Below are 27,510 nucleotides of genomic sequence, written 5' to 3'. Positions count from 1 at the left end.
CTGGAGCAACCCGAGAGAACTTCCCTGTCACACCACTAAGTGTCCTGATGGTGGATGTAATCTGTTTGCACTGTAACTCAAACTTCAAGTAAACGAGCTCTACCAACCATTCCTGCTTTAGTTCTGAAACGTTAAGTCTGTGTGTCGACTCTTTATTGTAATCTAATGGATTCATCACAGAGGACGGAACAGTGGCATCATGAGTGACAAGGACTTGAGGTAAACCACAGATTGGGTTTCCCTTTGTAGGTTCCCCCAGCGGTAACTTGGAGGGGTCCCGTGCTACCCCCAGGGGAGGAGATGGTAGAGCCCCATGACAAGGCCCAAAATCTACCCTGCTATTTCCTCGGCCGTGGGCCCGCTCCTCAGACGCTGCATTTGTACGTTTCTTCTGTTGGTATTACCCATAGCAACCATACCTCCACCTATTCCCATTGTGTTAATTCCACTCCTGATAAAAGGGGATTTTCATCCAAAATATGTAATCAGCCTAATATTAGTCAAACAAAAGTTATGTTTTATTTACTTACAAAGATATTGGTATTTCCATTTTCTTATGGCGACCATTTTTGCAAAAGTGACAACACAAAGTGTGGTCATATTGTTCATCCCCTTCAAAATTAGTTCCTCAGAAACTCATGACAAGAAGATTAACTGTGAGTCCTTTAATTCAACACTCAATGCTTTGGTCCATCCTAGGGATAAGCCACTGCCAGATATGTCTCGTTGCGGCTTTCTTCACAAAACCCATGAATGGTCAGCTGAGCTGAGAGTTTATGTGTGTGGTGGAGTCGGGAGAGATAGCTGTTGAATGAACTATTGTTCAGCCGATAGCTATTGAAGTCGTACAGGCAGCATTATAGAGCAGGAGGAGATTGACATATAGTTTTGTAGGAAAAGATTCAGTATAACTTTTAATTCCTTAATTTTCATTCCTGCTCGTTCTGGAGTTAGAAGTCCAGCTGGTACCAGTATGCATACCACGGATAAGGTATGTATGTTTGAGTTTCTTTAAAACACAGCGGAGACAAGAAAACAGGTTTTGGGATTGTACTGGCTCCTTTGTCAGTTCATTCACAACTATAGTGGTGGCTTAGCTGATGAAGGGGTCAGTATGGTTGGGAAACGCATTGTCTCTGGTCTCCGCTGTGTATAAAGCAGCTTATAACTTACTCACCTAATCTGTGGTATGTGCCAATTACAGCTCCCACTTCTTCATCTGGGTTATCCTCCTGGTCTCCAGCTAGCCCTAGCAGAGGAGCGAGCAGCAGCCACAGTGTTACAAAGACACATATTGTACTATGGGAATCACAGCCAAACAAGGTGAGCAGCATGATCGAATAGTCATTCTTTAGCAGTGGATTTGCAGAAGAAGTCTATCTTTTTGTTCATTTTACATACACACAGAAATAGCAGTCAATGTCCAGTACGACCGCCCATTGGACTACTAATCCCAAAATGAACAGGAATAAAAATTAAGAAAAATAACATCTATATATCAATCTGCTCAGCTCTTTCGGCTTTATGTAGTCAGCCCGCATAAGACTACATGTTCAATAATACAGGTTTGCTTTAACCATTGTTAATATATTTCCATCCTTGTGTTTTTATTAACTTTTTATGTTCTCACAATAATCTGTTACTTTTGATAAATCAGACACCGGTGTTAATTTTGGTTAACCATTACATCTTAAAGAACATCAAGGGACCCAGACGTACTGAATGCTCTCTTTTATTATGATTCAAAATATAATGCACTGCAATAAGAAAACAACACAACATAACTTTACGTTAAAGTGAGGAGCAAAGTGGTCATTCTATAATGATGTATGTGTTCTCGACTATAGAGTCCAATAGGTAATGACTAAACGCTTTGTTACTGTGTGGTTCCCAATTCTTAACATAGTTCTAAATACTGTGGCTTAAATGTATCTGCTGGATTAAAATATTAATAAAACAATTAATAGTTTTTCTTAAAAACGTGGTCAGTGTCTTGTCTTAATTGTGTTTTAGATATTTTGTGCTAAACACACTGGGCCTCGTGCAAAAAAACTAGTGCAGAAAAAAATTGGAGGTGTGGCCTAAAGCAACCAATCAGATTGCAGCTCTCATATTTCTAAGGCATGTTGGAAAATGACAGCAGTGATGTGATTGTTTGCTTTGTTTACACTCGTTTTTATACATCAGACCCACCTGATGAAGTTAATACAAATCTCCTTCATTTAAATTAAACTTTAAAAAAGTAGCGTCCATTTGTCCCAAATTTTTCTTCTTCGGTCAAATTCACTTAAATTAAATTTTTTGTTTGTTTCTATACAAGATAACGTACATGTTCTTTACAAAGTCAAATATACATATTTACAGTCACTAACCTCTTAGAAACCATTTCAATGTGTACGTAACATGGCAAAAAAAAATAATCTTTAGTACTAGGAACACATAATATATATATTTATGTATATTTATCAAAACATATTGCTAGTCATGCCAACATAGCTTTGTTAATAAATCGGTAGAAAAGCGCCAGCAAAAAATAGTCATCTTACATTATTAAATATACCGTATTATGACAAAAGAACATTCTAGATCTGGTTTTCACTGCAAGGTGCAAACTTACAGTGTAATTACAGGGTTTTTTAATAAACATTTCATGTGTGTACAGTATGTGATTGGGTCATGAAAGCCAACTTGGCAGAGCTGATTTTCTTTTCTCGACTGTCTAAAACCGGAGCCATCATGTCATGTGAGAAGAAGTATTGTATAGGATTTGCTGTACTACATACTGCATGGCACAATATGTAGAAGACAAAAAAGAAGACAGTTGTGATAGATACCTCACTTGCCCAGGAGAATACAAGTAATTTCATTCATGGTTCCTCAGGGACCAAATGTAGACTAAGGCTGCTCCACACCTATGTCGGGGGTTCCAGTTTCCTGCTCCATTCGAGAATCAGGAAAGGGGAATCCCATGGTGGAATTGGTCTGTCTTATGATGGAACCGAACAGTGCCAAAACGAACCCCATTGACTATAATAGGGTCTATTTGGTCTTCTGCTAAGCTGCCTGGTACTTTGTGCTGGATCTGCAATGGAACCTCCGAACTGAGGTTCAAACGCTGACGTAAAGGCAGCCTGAAAAAGTAGGTTTATCTCAACCACCACTTTACAGTTGATAGATGGTTTTAAGTTACTTAAAGTACTTAGCAAGTTTGTACAAACATTGTATTACTTATTAGTCTTGAATTATAGTCCAGAGCTGCATTCATAGTTTTGCTGTTATTGAAAACAATTGTTGATATTGTCAAAAAACAATATGGGTCCCTTTAGTCCAGACGATCATCGAACGCTTGCAACAGTTGTTCCAGCGATTACACTCCTGTGCTTCCACACAAGAGTGATGGTCATTCACTGAATGGAGGAGGAGCATGCTCTTCTAGGAGCCCGCCTCCATTCACAGTAAACAGGTAGTTGGTCATAGATGAATGATTGCCTGTTTACATAGGCCAATCGTTGCTCGATTTTTATGCCGGTCTAAACTGAACCACGAAGATTAGTGAACTAATTATCGTTCATCATTCAGTCGCTGGTAGCGTTTAAGATGAGTCCAATGATAATCGTTCAGTGGAGCTGTAAATGGGATCTTTTTGTAAATGGAATTACTGTATAGTCCTTGTGTAAATATTACATGTATCATCATGAAAAGTACTAAAACAACCTTTATGCAGACATTGAGCCAGCAGGGAGTGCTGAGGGAGTTTAGCTCTGCAGAACTGTGAATGCAGCTCTGGACTATAATACAGGCAGTAAATCAAAACCAGTGGAAGGTAAGTATTGCGAGGTATGAAATGTGTATGTAGATTAGACTCTGTTCACATCTGCACCAAAGCCTCCAACACAGATCTGTCCTAAGATCTCGGACAATTTAGATGCGCTATTTTGTCCAGGAAAATGGCAGAAAAGGCAGAAAAGAAGCTGGCGGACACCATTAGAGTCAATGTGGTCCATCCAGCACTGTTTGGTTCGATCACAGGACAAATTTGTTCCCAACAGGGATTCTGTTTCACTGCTTCCATGATGGAACCCCTGAACGCAGACGTGAAAAAAAGCTAAATTATAAATGTAAACTAAAATTGATGGTAAACATATAATATAATGACTGTCATGTTAGGAGAAATACTGATAGTACTCATGGTTGATTCAAAGTCTCTGCATCATATCCTAAAAAGTTCCTAGATAATGCCAAATGATCCAGGGAAATGCCATCTTACATGGAGCATGACCACAAATCACGGGAAAACTAGCAAGAGATATGATATGGTTCACATTCTGCAGCTTCTACTAGTTCGGTTACAATGAAAGTGTACCTGCGATCTACAAGTCATAGAAGCAGCCGGCAATAGGCAGAACAAACCACTCTTCAATGCCTCATACCTCAGTGTTATGTTACATTCTCACAAATACTGTATACTCAGGCTGCAGACTGAAAAAGGTGCAGCCGTAGGTGACTTTACCAGTTGGGTGATATTTTCCCTAATACCTTTGATTAACCACAAAGGATGACATATCATATGAGTAGGGTTTCTAGCCTTCCAATGATTACAAATAGTACAACAATTCTCCAATTTAACTAAGGTTGCTTTCACATCTGCGGCGGAAGGTTCCGTCATGGGAGCAGGAAGGGAAATCCGCTGGCTGAACAGATCCGTCTTATAATGGAACTGAACGGCAGCAAACAGACCTCATTGACTTTAATGGGATCAGTTTAGTCTCAGTTCACCTATCTGGCATTTTACCGGATGAAAAAGTCCTGCATGCGGGACTTTTGCTTCTGGCATCTTGTGCCGAACCTGCGACGGAACCTCCGAATAGGGGTGCCTAATGCAGGTGTGAAAGCAACCTAACCCCATCATAGTTGGTAGTAGTAATTTGCCACTTTAGAAAGAGTTATGGCAGAGTAACGTGTGGATATTCATGCAGCGTGTCTGATATAGTCTATGAAGGTAATTTTCATTTAACAGAACATGAATAACAGGTGGACTGCGGGCGCGGCGTCCACTCCTGTGTGTTCACATGTAATGCAGCCTTTGAGCAACTGAGGTAAATTGATCTCCAAGCCCTCGAAAAAGTAATTTCAGTTTAAAGAGAGACAAGAGAACATTTTTTACAAAAAATGTGGAGGGGAATGTGAAGTATTTCATATTTCGAAAACTACTGTACTGAAATCAGACAATAATGGCACTCAGAAAAGAGACGGACTCATCCAAATAATTACTGGGTGATCCATATAATATGTGATAATAATCTTATAAGATGAAGTACTCACAAACTTAAACCTAGATTTCCAACAATATACTTTGTATGATCTGTACACTCAAACCCTGTCAATTTATTCGAGTAGCACCTGCAGAGCAAAATGATAGACTATGAATACAAAACTGCATTCTCCTTTCTACACCATCCACTTGCCTTTCTAGATCATTGTAACTTAAAAAGTGTAGTCTTAGGTTGGGCTCAAACGGCCATGTGTGCTGGAGTGCCGCGTGTGAATCTCTTGCACGGAGCAAGTACACAATGAAATGCGTAATTGCTGCATCCTGCCAAACACCAAGCACTATCTGGGCGTGTATGCATACGTAATATACGCCAAGATAAAACATGCTGCGATTTTCACGTGAGTAATACGCGCTACAAAAAAAGCATGTATGAGTGGCCCAATACAAATCAATGGGCTACTGGCATCGCATGTGTGAGTGGTCTTCAAGAGATTCAGTAGTTAAATTCAGACTGGATATCAGTTGCATATTGTAGCCCTTTGGGTTGTTGCTTGCATGTTGCTAACTTAAAGAAACATTGTGGGCAGTTCTGTTGCCTTCTGGACATGCGTACTTGACACTTCCAATAACATGGACTTGTGCTAGAAGTTAGCCATACCCGGCTCTGCTTTCCATCAGATTTTTTGTATCACGGTGTTCTTGCATTTGACCTGAAGAAGGAGTCTATCTGAAAGGCTGTTACACTATGTGTTTCCATGAAACCTCCGTGATATAGATAAAAGTTTATCTTGTACATCTAGTAAAGTTTGTATTGTGGTTCTTTTTCTCTGTGCTTGACATTACTGAAGCTCCATGGGCAGTGAGGACACAAACTCACACACAGCACCATCCAAGAGGCCAGTGCCATTGGATATTTCCAAACAGATACATTGTATTATTTCAAATGCTGAGGGATTCTGAGGGATGGCACATGTCACAGGCATTCTCTACGTGGTGTGCTGTGGATATTCTCAAAACACGTCAAATGGCATTGCCCACTCATGTGAAGGGGCCATAGATGTAACATCTTTACAGAGCAAATGGAAGACCCATAGGCAAAGCTACAAAATATTAGACATGCTCTGTCAAAAACACTGGACACATACTATTGCAGACTAATGGTCAAAAAACCCAAAACACAATCAACCATCTTTTCAGCAGATCTGTTGGATGTGAATTCTCTAAATATTCTCATTTAACTATTGCCTTCAACCCACCTAGCGCGTATGTGTAACGGAGTCCTCTAGCTCCCAATTACACGGTCATATTGAGTGCCTTAACTGTTTGGATTTACTTTTTGTTGTAGTTCTTTAAGAAATTGGCATGGAGTCAGAGCTGGGGAGCATCCTTCTCATGAGGAGTAGGAGGGACTTCCATGAAGCACCTTTGGCCAAATGAGAAGAGGAAGAGATGCTAGGAGCTAGGCTGTCTTGAGAAAAGTGGTCTACCCGGGAATTCTGCACAGTATTTGGCCAGCATTTACCCAAACGGGGTTCGGCTTGCAAAATAGGGAACACTGAAGCCTCTACGAGAAGTGGTTTGCTTCCAAAAAACATGCTGCTGAAACTGAGGGACGCGACCGGGGACCCACCTAGCTCTGACTCGCACAACCACCAGATTATGACGCAGCTAAGGACAGAACTTGCAAATAGGACCATTCACTTATTAAAAAAATTCTACAGCCTATCTGGACTGGTGTCATGTGGCCATGAGCTATACGCCCCAGCGCTCCATGTACATGATGTTGGAGGGACGTAAGAGCAGATGTTTCCCAGGGATCAAGGGGCATTATACCCCTATCCAACAGGACTGCTACCCACATTATCGTCCCCACCTGACTGGTCCATTGCCCTATTATATATGGGTGCTTAAAGATTAGTATTCTCTAGTTGCTTACCCTTGTTTGGAGAGACCCTCTTTTAAAAACTGTCACTACCTACAATACTAACCCTCTTCAATACTTTGAATTTCACATTATCTACTAGGTTTAGAAACAGAATACTTCTAAAGTTATGTAATACTTTCATTTTTATGAACATCTGGCTAAAAATCAAGAACTAGGATGAATAAGTGCAGGGATCCAATAGACTGAATAGTAATTGGTTGTTTCCTTTTTGTATATATACTGTATACTATTACCCATCTACGCAATCTTACCAGTAACCTACAGTGTACAGCTGACCACTTGATATCCTTTCTGCACATACAGCTTCTATGTGATTTTCAATTTCACTTAAATATATTGATTTTATCCGTCTTAATGACCATTAATAATCACTGCAAAGGCTGAATGGAACTGAAACGTTCCAATGCAGGGTTTTCTAATTCAAGTGAACTATGGCAGAAGAATAATTACTAATCATTCTCTTATAACGACTTTTGCATTTCTATTGTACTGTAAGTTCAATTATGCAACCGCTTGGTGCTGAGCTACCGATTTTGTAGTTGTATGATGTGTGACTCTTCTATCTATATCTTGCCAGCCTTTAATGTAAAGACCCTTTAACACGGAACGTTATCGTTCAAAAAAAATCGTTCAAACGAGCTAAAATGAAAAATAATCGCAGGCGACGAATGAGAAATCGTTCACTTTTTATGCAGACATAAAAATCATCATTGGCTCATTCACTAATCGTTAGGTTTAAATGCCAATCCTTCAGTCATTCTCATTCACTTATACAGTGCATGTGAATGATTTCTCATTTGAATGAGCCAATGATGTCTGTATAAACAGTGCAAACTAGCGAACTCTGACATCATTCGTTCATTCCTTCATTCCAATGATAAGTTGTCTGGCGCAAATGGACTCCAAGAGTCAAGATTGTATAGTAGCAGAGCATTATAGGAGTTGCAAGCTTTTAGCCGGTGAACCTCAGGTTGCCGAATGGTGTAAAGCATGGGCACAGTAAACTGTTACTCTGTGATACAATGTAACTTATATTATACAAGTGCAATAGTTAAAAGAATATATTAAACTCTGTTTTAATAGAAGTGGTTGCAATTGCAGATTGCTATGAAAATAAAATACTTGTTGCCTTGTGCAATCCATGCAGCCACTTTGTTGGCTGGACTTTATCTATGCATCGATTCACTGGAGCCAGGGATATCAAAGAAATATAAAAACTTTTCAGTTTTACAAAACGGCCGCTTGCACTACGTGTAGGAGACAGGTACACTTTCAGTACAAGACAAGTATCAAATGCTAGATTCTCCACTATAGCAAAAGGACCATAAGGCAACAATATACTAATCAATGGCTGATTAATTCTTCATTGCCTTTTGAAATTTCGAGTAGTACGTTTCCTACAGTACTGACACATGTAAACCTCTTTGTGTAGAACCACATAACTAATACATTCAGCAAGGGCCTTCATGTAGCATAATACCAAGTAGCTTCAGAATTCGGTAGCTGTGTTCTGTATTTTTAGTAAAACACTGATTTCACATAGTTGCCAGGAAACGTGCCGAACAGCTTTGTTCTTCTCGATGTACCTGTAGCAGGATGAAAGTAAAGTTAATATAATAATGAAGGCATTTTATTGCAATTATTCCACATATATTTTTTTATATAATAAAGGAATTAAGGGTGTTATTACATGAGTGCTACCTGTCTTAGGCAACGCTTGCGTTTTACTGTTAATTGCTGGGTTGCATCTTGAAACAATGACAAGTGCAAACGCAGCCTGGCATTTAGCAGTAAATCAATAGCATTAGCGGCGGCACTTAACGTTCTGCACTAGCACCCTTAACCTACTGTAAATTCTCTATTCTCTCCATTTGCTGAGTAGCTGAATGGAAGTAATTGTTCCCTTTTATCAATAATTTCAAGGAGAAGAGAGGCATAATGTTCTCCAATGGAATTACTGACAGGAAGTCGAGAGAAATATCTATAGCTCAGACTATGGCTTATAAGGAGACTATATGGACCAGTAGCACATTCTCTTCTAAAGTTGACATTTGACGTGCGTATACTGTAGTTGTAGGGTGAGCATATGAGATCATTTCCACTGGTGGGCTTATGGCTCATTTTAGATAAGCAGATTCTTGTTTGCACAGATTCTTGTGAGTGACGTCACCGCTAGCTTGTTCGCTCTTGTACAGCATGCTTGGACAGAAAGATTCCCCATTGACTCATTCAACGAGAATTGTTTAGTATTGTTCAGTCTTTCACATCATAATAATAATAATATTTATTTGTATAGCGCCATCTTATTCCGTAGCACTTTGATGCATGGGGGAGCTCAATCAGGACTGGGTGGAGTGGTACAGGAGATGTGGGGCAGGGAGTGTACATGGTGGGCGTAATTTGAGGTTGTGGACTAAGTCAGGCGAGTTGATATGCTTCTTTGAAGAGGTGAGTCTTTAGGGCACGTCTGAAATTCCGTGCGTCAGAGACTGTCCGGATGTCTTGGTTTAGAGCATTGTAGAGGGTCTGTGCTGCTCTGGTTAAGTTCTAGAGGCGAGCATGTGAGGTTCATATTAGGGGCATGTCTGGTCTGACTGTGTTGGCAGAGCGAAGTGTGCAGGCTGTGTGATGTATGGACAAGAGGGAGGTTATGTATGGTGGTGCAGCACCATGGAGAGCTTTGTGAGTGAGGGTGATGAGTTTAAATTGAGCTCTGCAATACATGGGAAGCCAGTGTAGCGACTGGCATAGTGCGGAGGCATCTGAGAAGCAGTTGGGTAGGTAGAGGAGTCTAGTTGCCATATTTAGAATGGATTGGAGAGGGGAGAGTCTGGTGCGGGGAAGGCCAATGAGCAGGAAGTTGCAGTAGTCAGGTCTGGAATAGATAAGGGCAACAACGAGAGTCTTTAGCGTGTTCATGGTCAGGAACGGACGGATTTTTGCAATGTTCCTGAGGTGCAGGTGGCAGGTTCAGGCCAGAGATTGGATGCGGAGGGTGAAATAGAGGTCCGAGTCCAATGTGACCCGTAGGCAGTGGGCTGGTTGTCTGGGGGATATGGTAGTGCCAGCTACTGATATAGAGATGTTGGGGGAAGGTCGGCTGGTAGATGGTGGAAAAAGGAGAAGGTCAGTTTTTGAGAGGGTAAGTTTGAGAAAAAGGGAGCATGAGGTCTTCGAGACAGCGGACAGACATTCGGAGATGTTTTGGAGGAAAGGTGCAGAGATGTCACAAGAGGAGGTATATAGCTGGGTGTCATCAGCATAGAACTGATGTTGGAGGTCAAATCTGCGAATAATTAGCCCGATTAGGGCTGTATAGATATAAAAGAGAAGGGGACCAAGGACCAAGCCCTGGGGGACCCCGACAACGAGAGGAAGTGGCGAGGTAGTAGAGCCAGAGAGAGAGATGCTGAAAGAGTGGTCAGAGAGACAGGAGGAGAATAAGCAGAAGGCATAGTCCTTTAGGCCGATAAAGCGAAGCATAGTAAGGAGGAGGTTATGGTTGACAGTGTCAAATGCAGCAGGCAAGTCAAGGAGGATTAGTAGTAAGTGGTTGCCTCTTGACTTGGCCATTAGCAGGTTGTTGGACACTTTTGTGATGGCGGTTTTGGTCGAATAGAGGGCGCAGAAACTACTAGACTGTAGGGGGTTGAGGAGAGAGTTGTCAGAGAGAAAGCGAGTAAGGTGGAAAAAGACCAGGCGTTCAAGTAGTTTGGAGATGAAGGGGAGGTTAGAGATAAGTTCATAGTTGGCAGCATCAGTCGGGCCAAGGGTCGGTTTCTTTAGAAGAGGGGATATGATGGAGTGTTTAAAAGAAGAGGGAAAAATACCAGAGGACAGGGAGAGATTGAAGATGGTGGTGACATGTTTGATGACAGCTGGTGAGAGGGACCGAGGGAAGTGTGATGGGAGAGGGTCGCTAGTGGAGGTGGTGGGGAGAGCAGCAGAAAGCAGTCTAGAGACTTCTTCCTCTGTCACTGGTTCGAGTACAGATACTGAGTGAGTGATGGGTGCAGTGCTGAAAAGGCCGAGAGCAGGGCTAGCTGTGCAATGTTTGGGAAATGTTTTGCGGATAATTTCGATTTTTTTCTTTGAAATGTGTGGCTAGCTTTCCAGTCCTGAGGTACATCATGGGGGCCTGTTCTTTGGGGCTGAGGAGGGAGTAGAAGGTGTCAAAGAGTCTTTTGGGGTTGTGGAATAGTGAGGAGACGAGGGAGGTGAAATAGATTTGTTTCGCATGGTGGAGGGCAAGATTGTAGGTTTTAAGTATAAATTTGAAGTGGATAAGTGCACAGGCTGTTTGGATTTACGCCACAGCCATTGAGCAGATCTGGAGCACCGCCGGATGAAGTGCATTTGGGGTATGAGCCAGGGTTGTCGTGGGCTGTGGTTGACGGCTCTAGTCACGGGGGTGCCACTTCATCAAGGGCACGTCTGAGGGTGGTGGAATAATGTTAGGCAGCCAGGTTGGGGCTTGAGAGGAGAGATGGGGGACAGGGAGGACTGTAGGGTCTTGGCGAACTGTTGGATGTGGACGGTCTGGAGGTTCATGGAGGTACGATAGATGGGGGACCTGAGGAGATGTTAGGGTGCCTAATTGAGAGTGAAAGGAGATTGTGGCCCAAAAGTGGGAGGGGGGAGTTAGTAAAGTGGGAGGCAGAGGAAGATTAGGTCGAGAATGTTACCGACTCTGTGAGTGGGGGAGTTGGAGAGTTGTGATAGGCAGAGGGAGGAGGTGAGGGTTAGAAGTTGGAAGGCAGATGGGTAGATGGGGTTGTTAATGGGGATGTTGAAGTCACAGAGGATGAGGGTTGCGAGTTCGCAGGACAGGAACTGGGGGAGGGAGGCAACAAAATGGTCCAGGAACAGGCGAGTGGAGCCCAGGGGCTGGTAGATAACTGCGACATGTAGAGGGAATGAACGGAAGAGTCACAGGGTGTGTACTTCGATAGATGAGATGGTGAGGGAGGGAGCTGGGGAAATAACCTGGAAGGTGCAGTTTGGCAATTGGAGAATGCCTACTCCTCTGCCCCACCTGTCATCAGATCTGGGAGCATAGGAGAACTGCAGGTCGTCATAGAACAATGCTGTGGGGGAGGCAGAATCGGACTGCTGAATCCAGGTTTCGGTGAGGGTGAGTAAATTTAGACGCTTGGTGGTGAAGAGGTCGTGGATGGTTGGGAGTTTGTTTCACATAATGTGAAAGACTGAATGAGCACTGTTCAAACGGAATGAGAAGTGAACACGCCAATGATGATTGTTATGCCTGCATAAAATGGACAGGTGAGAAACGCATGATTCTCGTTTGTCATTCTGTCGCGTTTAGACTAAATTATTATTGTTCACTTTCACTTGTTTGAACGATTTTCAGAACAATAATCATTCCATCTAAAAGCACCCTGAGTCTGAAGCTGCGTACATAAGTTGGTAACATAAAGGTCTATCTCAGATAACTATAGAACAAAGGAAGAGGCAGGTATCCATACATTGCAGGATTGTAGAGAACAATCCAGACCGGAAAAAATGCTACATCTGCTATACAATCTTGAGTGTAAGATTGGCCATACTCATTAAATGTCTATTGGCCACATCTGCCCATTTTAAGTTTCTCCGTATGATTACCTAATATGCATGGGGGCCTCTAGTCTGTTCCTCCAATAGTAGATATCGGGGGAGATGAAGAAGATCAGGCAGTTGGATTTCAGCAACCAGATTTTGTTCTCGGCCAACAGGCTGCTGACAGAGGTGTCTGGCAATAGCTTTCTTCGCTGTTTTCTACATTCAGAACACGTTAACAGCTGATTTGAGCCAAGCATTTAAGAGTACGGTGGGATCGAGGGTTGGGCAACATAGCTGGACCAACAGCTATCTAATGTATATGACCATCCTAAGTGATTTGACTTGTGTGTTTTTTCTGCTTTGTTCAGAAACTTTACTTTTGAAGGTAAGCATGATCATGCCATGTAACACAAAGACCTCAAACTGTGAAGCCCTAGGAAGGGCCACAATATGTAACTGAAGGTAAGTCTGTGGGGTGCACACCTAGGTAACTTCAGCTGAAGAAAAACAATGCATAACTTAAAAGGCTTGTCCACTTTCTACTACTTTTTATAGTTTTTATTTATTCAGTTTTGAATTGGAAATCATACAATTTTATAATATACATTTATTTCAATTTCTGCTGACATCTTTCTAATACCAGCACAGTGGCCCCTATCTGAATAGTAGAATGGTATAGTCCATGGACTATAGTAATGGTCATCAGTCATGTTACCCCTGGTGTTCAACTCACACTGATCAGGTATCTAACAGGTGACTAGTAGAGTACTGAGCAGCAGACCTCACACAGTATTACTGCCTACAGCGTCATCATGTCTCTGTGGAGAAGCAGCTCTTATATTTTCTCCCTGTCTCCTCTGTGTTCTTTTTCATTTGACAACAACATGATGACACCACCTGGAGATAGTTGTGTCTGTATTTTCCTTAACAGCTGTTGTTAATAAAGCCAACTACTCAAAAATACACAACTGTCTCCAGGCGATGTTCTCATGTTATTGATAAAGTCAACTCAAAAAGAAAAGCACCACACAGAGGAGACAGGGAGACAATATAAGAGCTGCTTCTCTACAGATACTGAGAAATGATGACGCTGCAGATAGCAAAACTGTGGGAGTTCTACAGATCAGTAACCTACCATTCATCTGTTAAACACTTGATCAGTTTGAATTGAACACCAAGTGTCATATGACTGACAGCCATTACTTTGGACAGTCCAGTCCAAGGATTATACCCTTCTTCTGTACCGATAGAGGCCACTGCATCGGTAGAAGAGGGATCAGAGTAGAAATTTAAATACATCTATATTAGAAAATTGTATGATTTCCTATCCTGTAACTAAATAAAAACTCTAAAAAGTAGTGTAGACAACCCTTTTAAGTTCCTGTTTAGCTAAGGTTACATTGAAAATAATCTTAAATGTTAAAGTATTTGAGGTGAGAAGTCTTACCTACAAACCAACCATCATCACACTTCTCCATCACATCAACAATGTCTCCTTCTCTGAGCTCCAACTCATCATCATTTTGTGGTAAGTAACTGTACAAAGCCTGATAGGTAAACCTAGGATGGAAAGCAGAGAAAACAATGTAGCAAAGGTGAAAAGTAAATAACACAAAGGAAAGTAAATGACATAAAAGACCATAATAGCAAATATTATATGTATATAAAGAGAAGGGATCTCACACTATTGATAGCATTAGCAGCCACTTAATGATCTAATGACATTTTGAGAAGTACAGTGAAGGTTCGCTAAAAATATAATATGTGTATTATGAGTAAAATCACTACTGAGCATTAATAGTTTAGGGTTATTTTTGCTCTCTTTGGCAATCAGTCTCTCTGCCTCCTCCTTGGCAGTTTTGATCTTTTCCTTACATCATTTGTTCTTTCCCCTGTACGTTTTTAGCGCTTCTTCGCTGCCTTCTAGTTATAATAATTTAAATACTTTCCTTTTTTCACTTATTGCCCCCCTTACAGCCTTGTTGAGCCACATTGGCTTCCTTCTACTAGTAGTTCTTTTATTTTTGAAAAGGTTTGAATTGTTCGCATATAACCCTACTAATACTGGGTTGTCCGGTTAAAATAACAAAATCAGCTGTACTTACCCGTTCTCTGCCCCTGTGATTCAGCACTTTATCCCCGCTGTCCTCCTGGTGTTTGCCTTGGATGATGATGTCACCGGATATCATGTGACTACTGTAGCCAATCGGAGGCTGCAACATGAGTGCCCGTTCTTCTGACATCAGCGCTCACATCCTGGGCGCCATGATGCTAGGAGTTCAGAACGATGAGGCTGTAGTCTGATTGGCTGCAGCATCACATGGTATCCGATGCCATCATCTTCAACAACAAAAAACAGGACGACGGTGAGGCTACATCTTTGATGATTGCAGCAGAGGAAGGAGAAGTACAACTGACTTTATTATTTTAGCATACTTAGTGGTATGGGGGGAATGTTGTTTGCTAACTGGACAGCCCCTTTAATGTGTCTAGTGTTGAGCCTTTTCACCATCTTATTCTGATCTGCGATGTCTGAATCGCTAAAAATTGATCCAGCATGTATATAAGGCAATGGAAATGGCGTTATGTAACCAGCTAGTCAAGTCTAATGTAATCTGAGTGTTGGAAAATGATCAGAGCTGACCAGTTTATGTTTTAGACCAGGGAAGTCAAACTCCTTTTCACCAAGAGCCACATCAGCATTATGGTTGTCTTTGAAGGGCCGTTTATAAGGGCTCATTCACATGGGTGTATTTGCGCTCTGTATTACATGCACATTGTTCATGCACCTAATACAGACAGCTTAAACACCAATGATTTGCATTGGGGTACTCCGACATATGTTTTCACGGACGTATTTTATGTGTGTGAAAAAAACCTCAGCATGTCCTATTTTGGTCCATATTACTGACCAAAATTACCCATTAAATCAATGGGATTGTGTAAATATGCAGTGAATACACATGATATGTGCATATTCATTGTGTATTTTTGCACAAAGGTAGGAGAAATCTATGTGACCTTGTTGCGTATTTTTTTCTGCATGTAAAAAATGTAGTAAATACGCATACAAAAAATACCCCAAAAAAAACAAAAAACAAAACAAAAAAAAAAATCACAAAACCGCCTAAATAATGCAGTGAATACCCACTTTGGTCTGTGAAAACGCTACGTATTTCATGAACCAAAACTGCATACACCCGTGTGAATGAGCCCTAAATGTGGCTATGGAGCTTTATGCACTATATTGGTGTTATGGTGTTTCTCCCCTTCCACCTCTTTAGCACCGAGCTTCCTACCATGGAGCATGCCTCGATAGGACTGTCAAAGCTTATTCCTTCTGTGACTAGACCTCATCATGGGCCACAAAAAAATGACAAACTGGGCCAGATTTGGCCCACGGGCTTTGAATTTGACATGGGTTTTAGATAGTAAGGCCACATGAAACACAATGCGGAGCTCCCACAAATAGCTGAGGCATCTCATATCTCAGTAGTGACATATTGTCCAGTAAAGAATGATGACTTGAAAAGCTTCTAATCTGGAATTCCTCCAGGCAGCTGTGTGAACATCTAACATTTCCAGGCTGCCTCTCCTTTAATCCCCTCAAACTCGCTGAGACACATTCCTCTTGTACTCATGTAGGTAATGGAAAGAATGAGCAGTGCTGGAGGCTAAGAAAAGGCATGCCATAGCGACTGATTCCCAGTGGTATTTCCTATCTCACAAAGCGGTCAAAGGTCAGTGCATTTAGGGTGACATCATGTCTTTTTTTTTTATTGTTGCGGAAATTGTACATATCCGATATGCATGCTGGATAAACTGCTTTGGAATGCTGTAGTAATCTTTAGGGTGTGTGCCCACAATTAAGTTGTAGACTACTACAATATAAGTAATTCTGAGCAGCAATGAAAATATATTTATATGTCATAAAACACACTAGAAAGTTATTAAAAGTAGTTATGCGAGGTTTGGGAGTTATTTCCTATCCTCGTGGGTAGGGGGAAATCTTTCTGATAAGTGGGGGTCTGACTGCTTCATGTCGGAGAGAAAATATAGTTTTAAACTTCAGCAACGAGAAGTCATCAAGGCAGCGCCTTGCCAATTTCTACCCATCCAGCTTGGCTGCATTGACAGGCCTTTCTGTAATGTGGGTGCCTATTCAGATTTTATGCTGCCAGAGATTTGGAGTAGCATGAAACCTACAGCAGGTTCCCTTTAATATTAAATCTTAGTTTTCTGCTGCCTTTTAAGACGTTGTCTACTTGCTCTTACTACATTGTGGGTCTCTCTGGGCCCAGCTGGTCAGTGAGGTCCTACCACTGCAAGTTGCACAAACTTGGTGTTATCACAGGAGAAATAAAGTATTGCAAAGAAACATTACAAGCCACACACCGATATCGATGGACACCTACTGAAAGGAGTTCTCAGTTTTGGAAATGCCTACTTGTTATTAAGTAACCCTCCGATTTTGGGACAAATTTCTGTCTCAGTACCGGAGGTAGAAGTGGTTACATTACCTGCATTTGTTCTTCTCTGCCATCTTCCGATCTGATGGTTCCAAGCCAACACAATCTTCTATTTAATCCCCACAGTACATTGGTAGTGCTAGACTACCAATGCACTATACTTGCTCTGTGATTTGCCAGAACTGTTCATATGATCGACACTCGCCAATCAGAGAGCAGTGCACAGTGTGCATTAAGTAGTTAGAAAATTGTAGCAGCCATATTGGATGACTGAAAATTAGGCCAGGAATCAGTAGATTGGAGGGACAATAGACACAAACAACCACAGGTGATAAACCCCCTTTCCCTTTGGTCTCGGGACAAAATTTTGTCCCGAAACTAGAAGGTTGCTTTAAAAATAAGCTGATCATAAAGTGTCTCCCTGCTGTAACCTGTGGGGAAATCTAAGTGGGAGGGTTTCATTTTTATGGTGCTACAGGGAAACTAAAGGGCTATTCCACCTTAGACATTTAAAATGTATATCAATAGGATATGCCAGATATATGTGCTGGACGTGGGTCCCACCTTTGAGATGTGCACCTATCTCTAGAACCGGGGTATCCCACGCATTGTCCTAGCTGAGGAGTCAGCAACTGGCCACCATATCCAATAAATGAAGAGGTGGCGGCACGTGTGTCTCTTTTTTTAGTTACCTCTATAAAAGTTAGGTAAACATCTAAGCAAACGTAGACTAGTATAACCTCCTGGGTGTATGCTGTTTAAAGTGTAACAATGATGACTTAACCCCTTTAATGGCACGCCCGGAAAATCTCCAGGGCTTGCTGCACTGACCGTGGAGTTAAACCCCGGAAGATTTCCATGGACAGCTATAGTGCTGAAATATGCAGAGCACTGAGCTGTCATCAGAAATCTTCCAGGGTTTTAATTGCATTGTTGACTCATTTAGAAAACCTGCCCTGTGAGGCATGACATGTATCTTTACGTAGAACTGTATAAAAAAAACAACAACTATGTATCACAATAGATGCCGAACCAGTATATTTGTATCATTAGGAGGACAATGAGACGGAAACTTACGCATCTTGAGGCGTCTGAGTCCTCTCTAAGCTGTCCCTTCTCTGCTGTGCCTGAGGTTGCTGAGAAATGATTAAACATTGTTTATTGTCATAGGAAGACACTTTGTGTCGATAGTCAAACGGGTGAGAGATAGTACTGCAGTAACGGACTGATTTCTCTGCAATACTTATTATCTCATTGCAAACAGCTTCCTGCCGACAGTCAACAAGAGAAAAGAGACAGGAAAAGATGGAGACATTTCCAGAGTGCATCAGACAAGTCCAGTATATAACAGAGGTGTAGATCCCATTAAGTCCATGAAGTGGAGTGCAGGAGTATTTCCAAGGGTAAGCATGGAGAAACAGGCAAGATACAGAAGAAGGGAGAATTTAGTACAGATGTATAAAAAGACACAGGACAGCCTGGTGCAATTAGCATGTTGCTGTTAGAAAATGCTCTTAATCTAGCAAAGAAATGTTGGTGAGCTTGGCTCGGTCATGCATTATTGCGGTTAGGATTCAAAGTGCAGGCGGTAGCGAGAAAGAGTAGATTATTCATACTGAGAAACGGAAAACACACATGTTAACACATACAGGACTCAAATTAAATGCACCAGTGGCCGGCCTATATCCAGCGCATCAAGGATCTCTTACCACATAGCTCTTTTCAGACTCTGTGAGGTCTGGTCCTGTGGTCAGTGTATGATGAGGTTGCTGTGGTCATCAAGCAAATTATAAGGGACACATTTAGCATGGGTTATTTGGTTAAAGGGAGACAAAGAAAGGCACATAATACTTTGAATCTAAGACATTTGCCATTGGTAAATCTCCATGTCCAGTGGCTACTGCTGGAGGAATAAAAAAAAGGAATTCTCAAGGCCAATATGGCTTCATGAAATACCACATACCAAAATAGGCCACTGTCTAAAGGCTTTGATTAGGCTGGGTTCACACCTGCATTAGGGTTTCTGTGTCTCTGTTCCATTTTTGGAGGTGAGAAATGGAAATAAAACTGAAAAACACTGATCCACTTTTTACCCCATTAATTTCAATTGGGTTTCAAAACAACAGAAAGCAAGCGGAAAGGCTTCCATTCTGTAGGTTTCTATTTTTGGGGGAAATAGCGCAGTCTACAGCATTATTATTATTTTTCCATCAAGAAAATGGAAACCTGACGGAATGGAAGCCTTTCTGCTTGCTTGCCTGGCTTTTTAAAACCCCATTGAAATCAGTGGAGGAAAAAAAAATGGATCAGTTTTTTTTTCAGTTTTATTTCAGTTTCTCACCTCCAAAAATGGAGCAAAGAGATGGAAACCCTGAACTGACCCCAACGCAGGTGGAAAAGCAGCCTTATTGTTGCTGGTCTATCACTTATCCATCATTATACTTTTACTGTAGCCCTTCAGTTAGTTCTTTACTGTATACGCTTTTACTGTGTCTGAGTATTGAAACAAAATGTATATAGAAAACTAAGGGCTCAGACTGTACCAGAAGCACTTTAATGTTGTTCAAGGATTTCAATGACTTTGCAGTGTTTCAATGACGCTCTACCGAGGCTGCTGCTAGAGATCTGCACAATAGGCATTTCCATGCAAGAGGTTTGCATGTTCAAATGAATTGCCATTATTATCAGAACTGATCTCAGTTATCGCTCGGCATCTGTAGAAGTGCCTATGGGAATTAATAACAGAAAGAACAGACAAATGATTGGATTTACACTGCTGAAGTCTGTTGTGCTCCCAGCCTATGCATGATCAATGGTCATTTTTATAGTGGGCATTGTGTTCCTGGTTCTACTCTCCCAGTTCACTTCACCTCAGTTAATACTACCATCATAGACATTCATGCATGCCATAAAGTGTGTTTGAATACATTTAAGCACAGGTATGATGCATTTACTGAGAACTAGGGATGAGCGAGTATACTCGCTAAGGCACTACACGCTCGAGTAATGTGCCTTAGCCGAGTATCTCCCTGCTTGTCCCGAAAGATTCGGGGGCCACCGCAGCTGACAGGTGAGTTGCGGCGGGGAGCGGGGCAGAGCGGGCAGGAGAGAGAAATCTCCCCTCCGTTCCTCCCTGCTCTCCCCTGCAGCTCCCCGCCCCGCGGCGGCACCCGAATCTTTCGGGACGAGCGGGGAGATACTCGGCTAAGGCACATTACTCGAGCGAGTAGTGCCTTAGCGAGTATACTCGCTCATCCCTACTGAGAACCGATTATGGCAGGGCACCTTATCTAAAGGTATGGGGGAGGAGAAAACCCAAAAACTGTCAGCAGCCTAAGTCCCATTTGTATAACCAGAATTCAAACAGCCTAGGTAGGTGGTGGAGGTGCTGCTAGCCAGATAGACCCACCAATGGTGGGTGGACTAGATATGCGGGAAAAAATTGGTAACTTGGCACAACTCTACACTGAAAGTCATGAGACAATAGGATGAAATATCCATCTTCTCTTTTATTTAATGATTTAAGGCAGCAAAAGATACGAGTTTCGGGGTGAAGCCCTTCATCAGTTAAGCTGGGAAAAACATCACTCTTGGGACTGCATATTTATGTGCTGGCGACACCAGGAATGGAGGGTATTGGGGCTACGACATCAATACTTTTGGGTCCATAAATCTGCAGTGCCAAGAGTGATGTTTTTCCTAGTCTGAGTTGGATATTTCATCCTATTGTCTCACGACTTTTATTGGAGAGTCACGCCAAGTTACCAGATTTGTTTCCGCTTATCTAAAATTATGACAGATATGCCAGCAGGACCAGAACCATAGCTACTATAGCTGTAATGTAACAAGCACTTTCTATAATAGAGATCCATACATGTAATATCAGTTGCTATATGCAGACTAAACAGGACAACATTCTACTAAACAGCACAAATATGAAGTAACCCATATTAACCTGTCAGCAACTGCAATGGATCCGTCCATTGCAATATATTCATTGGAAATGTCTGAGCACTTGAATCTACTGTATATCTGCCAGTGGGTCACCTCAATGAACAGGCCAATATTTGCCATTACTGAACGATGATGTAGCCAATGGCAACAACTGTTCAAAAGAGTATAGCACCAATTTGGTTTCCCATATGCCAAGTATATAGTACCAATACAATTATTATTACTTAGGACATTCTGCATACTTTTGAGCACTTCTGTATAGGACTGTTTACTACATCAAGGATAGGGTTAAGAAAAAACTAGTTAACTAAGAAAAAAAAATACTATGCGCATAAATGCAATGCAGATAAGTAAAAGTATCCATATGTATAAGTCTGCAATATCTTGCATCAAAGTGGATTTAAAGGGTTATTCCAAGACTTTTACTATTGATGACCTATCCTTAGGATAGGTCAGCAAAAGTTGATTGGCGGGGGTCCGACCACACTGTTTTCCTGGCACAACCAGACATAGTTATCAGTGGTCAGGGCCAGAAATGTAATAGACAGCTTCCCACCCATTGATATCAATGGGAGCGATGCCTCCTATTATCCATCTGGCTCTGACTGCAATGAGCTGGAAGTGCAATAGCAAACATCGCTCCCATTGATTTCAATGGAAATGAAGCCATCTAGTACACTTCCATTCCACTGACCACTGATGAAAACATTTGGCCTGCTGCTCTGACATAGGGCTGGATGATCAGCAGGGATCCCGAAAGGTGGACCCCTACTTATGACCTATCCTGGGGAATACCCCTTTAAATCCCCTTTGATACAAGTTATCATGAACTTATGCACATGGTTAGCTTTGCTTATCTACAAAATAGTAAACGTCCTGGAATACCCCTTTTAAATATGAGCTGCAATACCAGACACAGCCTATAGACAAAGGCACTCTTCTTGGTAAAAAAAATGCCTATTTTTTCTAGTACCTTTTAAGCAACTGTAGCAAAATGATCATCAATGATAAAGTTGTGGTATGAAGTTCAAAATAATAATCCTCAATGGACTAAGAGGTTGCTGAAATTTTGAACCTCATACAGTTGAACATCTCATTGGTGTTCAGAGTTTGAAGAAATGGACCACAGAAGACAATGTAAACTTTAGATGGCAAGTTTTGCTTACTTGTTGAATTTTTTATGAGAGTGGAAGAACATGAAACAGAACCCGTTCCTTAATATATACTACACAGAATGACTTCTATGGACACCAAACATGAGAACACACAAACAAAATGTTTGGGTTGTATGATGATGCGATGCCATTATGTAGATTCAGCTTCATGGTAGACTAATACGATGTTAAAGAAAAACGGTCAGGTTGAACCTTCTGTTCTATCTGCAGGCATCATGTTATAGAGCAGAGGAGCTGGGCAGATAATATATAGTTTTATGGATTAAGATACAGCATAATTTCTAATTTATTGATTTAAATCTCTTCTCACTCATCATAGGAGTCCAGTAGGCGGAGCTATTCAATGATTGACAGCTATTTTTGTATGGATACTGATACAGGAAGCATGTCAATTATAGAATCACTCCACCCACTGGACTCGAACTCCCATGCCGAACAGGGATTTCAATCAATACATGAAAGTTATACTGAATCTTTCCTCATAAACTATATATCTATCTGCTCGGCTCCTCCTGCTCTATAACATGTTTAACGTCTCTATAACGTATTATTGTAGATATATCAATGGGCAGATTCTGTTGGAGAACATTGGCTGAAATTAAAAATGTCTGGATCTATCTTGCTGGTCTTTAATAAAATGAGGATTGGGTGATTGCAAAATCCAGTCTTGGACAGGAAAATAGTATTTGATTAATAAACATCATGGATAATTTATACCATACAAAGCCAATGGGAATTTAACAAAAATGTATCAATATCTAAAAATATATATTGTGCATCAATTTTACCTATAAAAAATATGTCTATATTAACTAAGAAGTTGAAAGGGACAAAACAGGTAGTTAGAAGGCTGCTTTCACATCTGCATTGGGGATTCCGTTTTCCGGCTTTATTTAGGGAGCAGGAAAAGGGAATCCCCTGGACGAATGGGTCCGTCTTTTGACAGAACCGAACAGTGCCAAAATGGACCCCTGAGTATAATGGGGTCCGTTAGGTTTCTGTCAGCTGCCCGGCATTTTACCGTAAGAAAGGGTGTTGCACACAGCGCTATTTCTTCTGGTGTTTTGTGCCGCATCTGTGACGGAACCTCCATCCGGAGATGTTATTTCAGCCTAACAGTATCGTCTTCATGACTGGCTTAAAGATAGTGATATAAATGTAATTTGCTTGGGCTTACCACAACAGAATTTGAGTTCAGGGTATTAACCGGGGAGTCTGTAAGCCTTACGGGACTTTTAGGTGTCGGTGCTGTTTGTTCACCGTCAGATCTGCAAGGCTAATGAGATGATGTAAAAGGACAAAAGATGCAATGAGAATGGGATGAGAAGTGAACGCACAATAAACAGATCATGTAATTGCACAGCGATTTCCAGAAGCCATGCTGTGTTTCGGTACGCACTCTCACACAGAAATCACTCTATATACTCATGCAACAACATTATGTACAACGGGAGGATCCCAAATCCATAAAACATGTAGGTCCTTGATGAGCAAAAACTGTTCAATGATTAAATGATACACTATAGCAAATGTATAATATCTGGACCCATCATATTACTTGATTGCAAAGATCTGATAACACATTAATATAGCCCAGTAACAACAGATCTATGAGGTCCACCTGAAGCCGACGGGAAGAAGATTACTTCTGTTGATTATTCCACAGTAACATATAACTTATACATCCCTGTTGGTAATATGGAGTACAAGTGCAAAAATATTAGGTTTTACAAGAATAACATATTACCACGGTGTCTCTGTTGTGCCGGGAGGAAAATCAAGGAAGTTCAGATTTCAATACAATATTACCAATAGCTGCAATATTACATTTAATGTTACATCTGGAGAGTAAAGGAATACGTCTTGATGGAAACAAGAATATCGATTACATACCAGTCTACTGCAACTGGTCATATGAGGGATGCTCTGTTTAACCCTTTGCAATCCAATTTTGGATTCAGGGTTTCCTAGGGGGCTTTCTCTTTCCGCCATTATACAAAGGCGCCATCTGCTGGCTAGAGACAGTACTGCGGTATGAGACATGCTGGAGAGGCCCCCGACAACAGAGCGACCAGTGATCTACAGTAAGAATACCCTGTCGGACGTCTTCGAACATTGGAGCTGTACAGCCGTCAATCAGAATGTCTTTAGACATCAGACAGTGGATTGGAAAGGGTTAAAGCCGGACCATACACTGGCTGTCCACTGAGACTTATTCAGTTACCGTCCTGTTGTTGCTAAGGCCGGCTTCACACGGGCACAAGTGCATTTACGTGCACATTTGCGCTATATATTTGTGCCATGGGCATTGTATTTTTGTGTGCACCAGTGCGTATATTACTGTATTGTTTGCACGCCCATGTCGTGTGTGTTTGGAAAAAATCAAGCATGCTCCCATTGATTTTAATGGGCAATTGAGTTAAATTAGTCTAATATATGCTAGGTTTGTGCATTTCATCTATATTGATATTTTATGGCAACAATTGGCCACTAGATATCTCACAGGCCTTCAAAAAGGACAGAAAGTTTAATTGTAAATCAATGAACATATGTTTATAGTTTAGGTTGAAATTAAAACTGGAAAATTTGGAAATCCGGTTAAATATGTATGGTTAAAAGATTAAAAATATAAAAGGGAAATAAAGTACAAGAAGAAGAATAAGACTGCTTTGAAATCTGCATTGGGAGTTCCGGTTTCCTGCTCTATTTAGGGAGCAGGAAAGGGGAATCCCCTGGCTGAATGGATCTGTCTTATGAAGGAACTGAACAGTTCTGAATGGACCCCATTGACTATAATGGGGTGCGTTCTGTTCCCACTCAGCTGCCCGGCATATTACCGGAAGAACAAGAAGTGCATGCAGCACTATTTCTTCTGGTATTTTGCACCAGATCTGCGACAGAACCTCTAAATGGAGGTTCAAGAGCAGATGTGAACCTGGTCTTTAATGTGCGTCTTCCGTGTTGCACTAATGAAAATATAGCACTTGATTGTCATAGTCCGGGTTCACATCTGTATTAGAACCTCCGTTTGGAGGTTCCGTCGCAGATCCGGCACAAAATACCAGAAGAAATAATGCTGCATGCAGTGCTGTTTCTTCCAGTAAAATGCTGGGCAGCTAAAGAGGAACAGAACGGACCCCATTTAAGTCAATAGGGTCCATGAGGCACAATGCAGAGTTATGATAAACAATGCTCCAGAATTATTTCATGAGGATTAAAGTATTTACTAAAACAGACATGTCATGAGAGCCAACAGATCCTCTTAAAATTGCCCATAGTCTTTAGATTGCAGCTATCCCCCTCAACTCCTCTATATGAATGTAGCCGAACATGCATGTGTTTTCAGCAGGAAAAAGGGAATAAGCTGCTGCCAGATCCCTGAAAGCCAACATTACTGATCCTCCCCAATATATTTGAAAATTTGGGCGTCACCATAGACATACATTGATAGCCAGCCGGTCCCGGTGAAATCAACGGGCACAGACTAATTACATCTAATGTGTATGGGTATATTTGATCAAATTAGTCGGTGCCCATTGATTTCAGTGGGACTACCTGGCTATCTATGTATGTGTATGGTGATGCCCAAAATTAGGTACATTTTTTTGAGCTTGGAAAATGCCCAGAATGCCACTAGACTGAACTAACTTTGTATGCCCCTAACTTAAAAACCTTAAAAATTAGACACCCAATGATATGTCATATGTGTAAGGGTACTTTTACATGATAGTCACTCAAGTGATTGCTCACTTGCTTTTTAGGTCACCTAAAAACAAAGGGACTGTTGGCTGGGGAAATAGGTGGTTATTTATTTATGAAAGAAGAGATCCCCAGTGCGCTCCACCTCCATTCAGTGAGCGGTTATTGCTCCTGTGTAAGAGCACAGTTGGCCCATGTAAAACAACCCTAAAGCATGAGTTCTACAACAGGAATAAAAATCTAGCATTCAGATGAACAATAATTCTACTGTAAAGATAAGGCAACCATAGAAATAAGCCATTGTCCAGGCAACCTTGTATACCCAATAACCATTTACATTCAGTTGATTTTAATGGAGGTGTGGAGATAAGGAGTCATCTGGGATAATTCCAGGTGCCAGATTAGAGTTGGGAAGTAATTTTTTTCCTCAAATGGAGAAAATTGGCTTCTACCTCACTGGGTTTTTTTTTGCCTTCCTCTGGATCAACATTGGGAGGTAATAAGCTGAACTGGATGGACATAGGTAACAGCTCAGAACAAAGGTTTGGTACTGTGTTAGCCAGTAAAACAAAATGTGATTGATCCCAGCAAGAGAAACCACGTAATCTTGTAGATATGATACCCTTTAATGGCTAACAAAAATACATCATGTAATAGCGAGCTTGCGACCCTCTCGGGTTCTTAGTCAGGCTAAACGAAGAACCTGAGGGGTTCGCAAGCTCGCTATTACATCATGTATTTTTGTTGGCCATTTAAAGGTATCATATCTACAAGATTTATTTGTTTCTCTTGCTAGGATCAATCACATTTAGCTCAGAACAACAAATGGCCCCAGACCTGTCTAACTGTAGCTTTGACCTACAACCAGCTATTGGTGAAGGTCTACCAGGCCCTATAGATATGGATGGCATACTGTCTCAGAATCACAAGCTGACCCTTTGGACTACCCTATGTGCTTTTTGCCAGTACCTTTTGTAACCCACTGTTGGGTGAAGTCTTGTCCAAAACATAATGTTCAATATTATTCACATACAATGTAGAGAAGGTATTGAGATATTATGTAGACTTGCAAGCGCTTCTCTGCTCACATCATGATCATGGTGCTCTTGCAGGGGTTGTACATGCCCGATTAGGAGGAGAAGGAGGCAGTCAATTAAAGGTAATGCATGCAGCTTGAGAGCAAGTGCCTCTAGGTATTCAAGCAGCAAGCTACACAAATCCAGTATCTTATTACCTGTGGCACACTGACCCTGCCTCTAAGTCTGGGAGGTGGTTGGTTTGTGACAGGACAGGAAGACAGTGCAGAAGAATAGACAGATGAAGAGAGTGGCATTGTGTCTGTGGTCTTTAAAGGAGAGAAGGCTTGTCAGATATAATGAATCTGCACTGAAAATTATGTTATTAAACAACAAGCACAATAAGGAGCACCCATTGTCT

General features: G+C 41.4%; 1 protein-coding gene across 1 annotated transcript in view; it reads right to left on the bottom strand.

Moving 5' to 3' along the window:
- Positions 1-1,716: 1,716 nt before the first annotated feature.
- LOC136625979 (sorbin and SH3 domain-containing protein 1-like) overlaps positions 1,717-27,510 on the bottom strand; it is a 227,220-nt gene continuing 201,426 nt past the window's right edge. The window contains exons 31-36 of the mRNA XM_066600632.1: positions 27,308-27,418; positions 23,552-23,650; positions 18,955-19,014; positions 18,323-18,381; positions 14,224-14,336; positions 1,717-8,803 (exon numbers count right to left, since the gene is read on the bottom strand). Of these exons, the coding sequence (XP_066456729.1) occupies positions 8,736-8,803; positions 14,224-14,336; positions 18,323-18,381; positions 18,955-19,014; positions 23,552-23,650; positions 27,308-27,418 (510 nt within the window). The 3' untranslated portion in view covers positions 1,717-8,735. The remainder of the gene's footprint in view (positions 8,804-14,223; positions 14,337-18,322; positions 18,382-18,954; positions 19,015-23,551; positions 23,651-27,307; positions 27,419-27,510) is intronic.

Source organism: Eleutherodactylus coqui, chromosome 4, assembly GCF_035609145.1.
Source record: "Eleutherodactylus coqui strain aEleCoq1 chromosome 4, aEleCoq1.hap1, whole genome shotgun sequence".
Taxonomy (NCBI): Eukaryota; Metazoa; Chordata; class Amphibia; order Anura; family Eleutherodactylidae; genus Eleutherodactylus; species Eleutherodactylus coqui.
The sequence above is the reverse complement of the archived record's forward strand: the minus strand, read 5'-3'. Positions and strand labels throughout refer to the sequence as shown.